The sequence below is a fragment of the Octopus bimaculoides genome, chromosome 14 (genome assembly GCF_001194135.2).
Source record: "Octopus bimaculoides isolate UCB-OBI-ISO-001 chromosome 14, ASM119413v2, whole genome shotgun sequence".
Taxonomy (NCBI): Eukaryota; Metazoa; Mollusca; class Cephalopoda; order Octopoda; family Octopodidae; genus Octopus; species Octopus bimaculoides.
Genome location: NC_068994.1, coordinates 16,479,369 through 16,483,568, shown reverse-complemented (window position 1 = coordinate 16,483,568; position 4,200 = coordinate 16,479,369). Strand labels below are relative to the sequence as shown.

Sequence of the window (4,200 nt, the reverse complement as noted above, 5' to 3'; positions counted from 1 at the left end):
AGAGAGAGAGAGAGAGAGAGTACTCTCAAGGTACAAAATAAATATGAGATGTCTTTGATTTCATTCTGTAGTATAATGCGTGAAGGTGCATGGCTCAGTGGTTAGAGTACCGGGTTCACAATCATGAAGTAGTGAGTTTGATTCCTAGACACATTGTGTTCTTGAGCAAGATACTTTACTTCATGCTGTTCCAGTTCACTCAGCTGCAGAAATGAGTCACAACATCGCTTGTGCCAAACTGTATCTGCCTTTGCCTTTCCCTTAGATAAGATTGGTGGCAATGGAGAGGAGAAGCTGGTACGCATGGGTGACTGCTGGTCTTCCATAAACGACCTACGACCTTGCCTGGACTTGTGCCTCAGAGGGTAACTTTCTAGGTGTAATCCCATGGTCATTCATAACTGAAGGGCGTCTTCACTCTCTTTTTTTTTTCCAGTAAAATGCATAATACACACACACACACAAATATATACATACGCACACACATAACTACTGCAATATAGATTGCTCTAAGAGAACATCCAAGTTTAAGTGGGAATAAATATTACCTTTCAGTATTAATACTGCCTCTGTCACTAATATATATTTTTTATCAAGCTCACTGGCTAATTGTTCTAGCACTGTTTTTCTATATATCACTGGTGGTAGGGATAAGTTGCTGCTATCTCTAGCAGTTGAGTGTCCATCATTGACAAAACCAAAGAAGGTCAAAATCATGTGATCTTGTGGTCTTCGCGCTGGAAATCACAGGAATTTATCTCCCCACTAGTGATATAAACAAGTGTGCATCTACATTTAAGTGGAAATAAATATAAATATATATATATATATATATCATACACTACAGCAGAATAATATCACAGATTATGTTTCCTGTTGAGATAAAATCCAAGATTGAAAAAAAAAAAAAAAAAAAAAAAGTGATTTAGCCAACTGAATCAATATCAAGAGATAATTGAAACTTATTTTAAATAATCTTGGAAGGATAAAGAAAAAGATGACCATTAGCCCAGCATAGAATGATGAAATGAAATACCATTAAGCAATTTAGTACACACACATAACAAAGAGGTATATATGATGAGCTAATTAACCCTTTAGCATTCAGATTACTTTGTCAAATGTGGAGGCGCAATGGCCCAGTGGTTTGGGCAGCGAACACGCGGTCATAGGATCGCGGTTTTGATTCCCAGACCGGGCGTTGTGAGTGTTTATTGAGCAAAAACACCTAAAGCTCCACGAGGCTCCGGCAGGGGATGGTGGTGAACCCTGCTGTACTCTTCCACTACAACTTTCTCTCGCTCTTACTTCCTGTTTCTGTTGTGCCTGTAATTCAAAGGGTCAGCCTTGTCACACTGTGTCACGCTGAATATTCCCAAGAACTACGTTAAGGGTACACATGTCTGTGGAGTGCTCAGCCACTTGCATGTCAATTTCACGAGCAGGCTGTTCCGTTGATCGGATCAACTGGAACCCTCGATGTCATAAGCGATGGAGTGCCAACAACTTTGTCAAATGTAAAGCTTATTTATTCACAAATTTTTGAATTAAACATGTATTATCTCATAGCTTTGAGATTTCAGTGATGTGGTTGTTGATTTTTAGAATGACATTGCAGAGTAGTTGTGCGAGACCAGTTCTAGCTGATTTGAGCACAAAACAGGTAAAATATCTGGGCCAGATATGGCTGGTTTAAATGCTAAAGGGTTAACCAACAGTTTACTATTAAAGCAACAACAATAACAAGAACCTACCGTCTTTAGTTGGTGTAAACGAGAGTACTTTTACATAGGCATTCCTTTTGGCCTTTGGTTCTATGATTAGATCTTCACCCAGGTTGTGATTGAAGGCAAACGTTACTTCATACACATGGTCAAGTTGTAAGAAGCCTAACTTTACATCAATATGGTTTTTGCCTGTATCTAGCACCAGAATCTGAGCTTCGTGATGTGATACTTCTTCCTCGGGGAAATGGACATGTCCTGAGTCTAGAAAATATTTGTAGAAATAGATATATGTGTATTAGTATACATACATATACATATACACACACACAGGGTGTAAATGAGAAAGAAACAGATAAACAGACATACAGATTTGTGCATAGATATATGTGTGTGTGAGTGTATATACACACACATGTATACATACATATACACATGACTTTATGATGATGTAGTGCTTAAGCATGGAAAATAACCATAAATATTCATTTAAAATTTTGGCACAAGGCCAACAATTTCAGGGTAGGGGGTAAGTCAATTACACTGACCCCAGTGCTCAACTGGTATTTATTTCATCAAGCCCAAAAGGATAAAAAACACCAAGTCAACCTTAGCGGAATTTGAACTTGGAGCATAAAGATGGGAGAATTGCTGCTAAACATTTTAGCTGGCATGCAAGCTGTACCTCGAAATAAAGAGGACAGATCCTGTACACTATAGATCTTTATTGCAATTAGACCTGGTTTGTGAATCCAGTGCTCAACTGATACTTATTTTATTGACCCCGAACAGATGAAAGGCAAAGTCGACCTCAGTGGAATTCAAACTCAGAATATAAAGACGGATGAAATGCCTTTCAGCATTTTGCCTTGCGTGCTAACAATTCTGCCAGCTCGGGGCCTATTACAATAGCATGGGCTTACGTGTATTTCTCATACTGACTTACTTAAGCAAGGAATATAGCCAACTGAACCAACAACTCTCAACCTCATAGATATATACACAGGTGAAATTGAACTCCATGCTCTGTCCAGAAAGTCATAAATATTAGATCTTTGGAAAATTATAAATCATTTCTTGTACTGTTTCACTTATAAATCCGGCCTCCACATTGTGTCTATTTATGTAGCTCAGTAAATTAAATGAAGTACCTTAGCAACTGACACAATTACAAACAATCATTTCCTTGGCCTATTAATAATTCAAACACTGCGAAAAAGAAAAAAGTTCTTTTCAGGTATGACCATTTGGCCTTAGATTCAGTCCCACTCCAAGGTACCTTGGGCATGTGTCTTCTACTATAGCGTTAGGCTGAGTAAAGCCTTGAGAGTAGATTTGGTAGATGGAAACTGAAAGAAGCTTGTCATCATCATCAGCATTTAGCGTCTGCTTTCCATGCAGGCATGGGTTAGACACTTTGACTGAAACTGGTAAGCTGGAGAACTACACCGGGTTTCAATCAGATTTGGCTTGGCTTCTACAACTTGATGCCCTTCCTAATACCAACCGCTCCAAAAGTGTAATGGGTGCTTTTTATGTGCCACTGGCATTGGCCATAACTACGATTTCACTTGGTTTGATGGGTCATCTCAAGCATGGCATATTGCCAAAGGTCTCAGTCACTTATCATTGCCTCCATGAGGCCCAATGTTTGAAGGGTGCTTTTACGTGCCACTGGCATGGGTGCCAGTTACAAGACACCGGCATCGGCCTGTCATATATGTATATATATATATATATACATGTGTGTGTGTGCACACATGCACCTTTGTGTTTGTCCTCCACCATTCCATGATAAGCAGTGTTTGTTTGTTCTTCATAACTTAGTGGTTCAGTAAAAGTGACTGATAGAATAAGTACCAGATGTTAAAGAATAAAAGAAATACTGTTGTTGATTTATTCAACTAAACTAGTGGTTCTCAACCAGAGGTCCATATAAGTATTTTAGGGGGTTAAGGAATAAAAACTTTGCTTTAGATGTATTTATTGTTTCTTTCTCTAACGCTTAACATAGTTCAACATATTTCCAACCACTGAAATGCAGTCTTTTAAAGAGCACTATTGCAAACCTACACAAGTGACTGGGAGCAAAACAAAACAAGAATATTGAAAGGAGTATCTAGAAAAACTAGTTTTTTAAAAATCAAATGGTTATGGGGGTGTCCACCTGAATAAAATAGTAATCAAAGTGGTGTGTAGGTAAAAAAAAAAAAAAAGGTTAAGAACTACTAAACTAAAACCCTTAAAGCTATGTTCCAACACAGCCACAGTTCAATAAATGAAAGAAGTAAAAGACAAATGTTTATAATTCATAAGACTGGCATTTCTTTCTGAACCATTTAGGTTTATGTTGTCTAGTAAAGCGTTGCTATTCATTTTCTCAATCAAATTAAACTGACTGCTTTTTCAGACACAGACAATCCAACACATGTAGTAGGATATGACTTAGCAATTCACAGGCTTAGTGGAAGTCATA

The 4,200-nt window shown here is 38.0% G+C and overlaps 1 protein-coding gene across 5 annotated transcripts in view; it reads right to left on the bottom strand.

Annotated features, from left to right (window-relative positions):
- LOC106867679 (UPF0687 protein C20orf27 homolog) overlaps nucleotides 1-4,200 on the bottom strand; it is an 82,431-nt gene that overhangs the window by 6,109 nt on the left and 72,122 nt on the right. For all 5 annotated transcript variants that reach the window (XM_052972696.1, XM_052972697.1, XM_052972698.1 and 2 more), the window contains one exon: nucleotides 1,755-1,988. In XM_052972696.1, coding sequence (XP_052828656.1) covers nucleotides 1,755-1,988 — 234 coding nt within the window. The remainder of the gene's footprint in view (nucleotides 1-1,754; nucleotides 1,989-4,200) is intronic.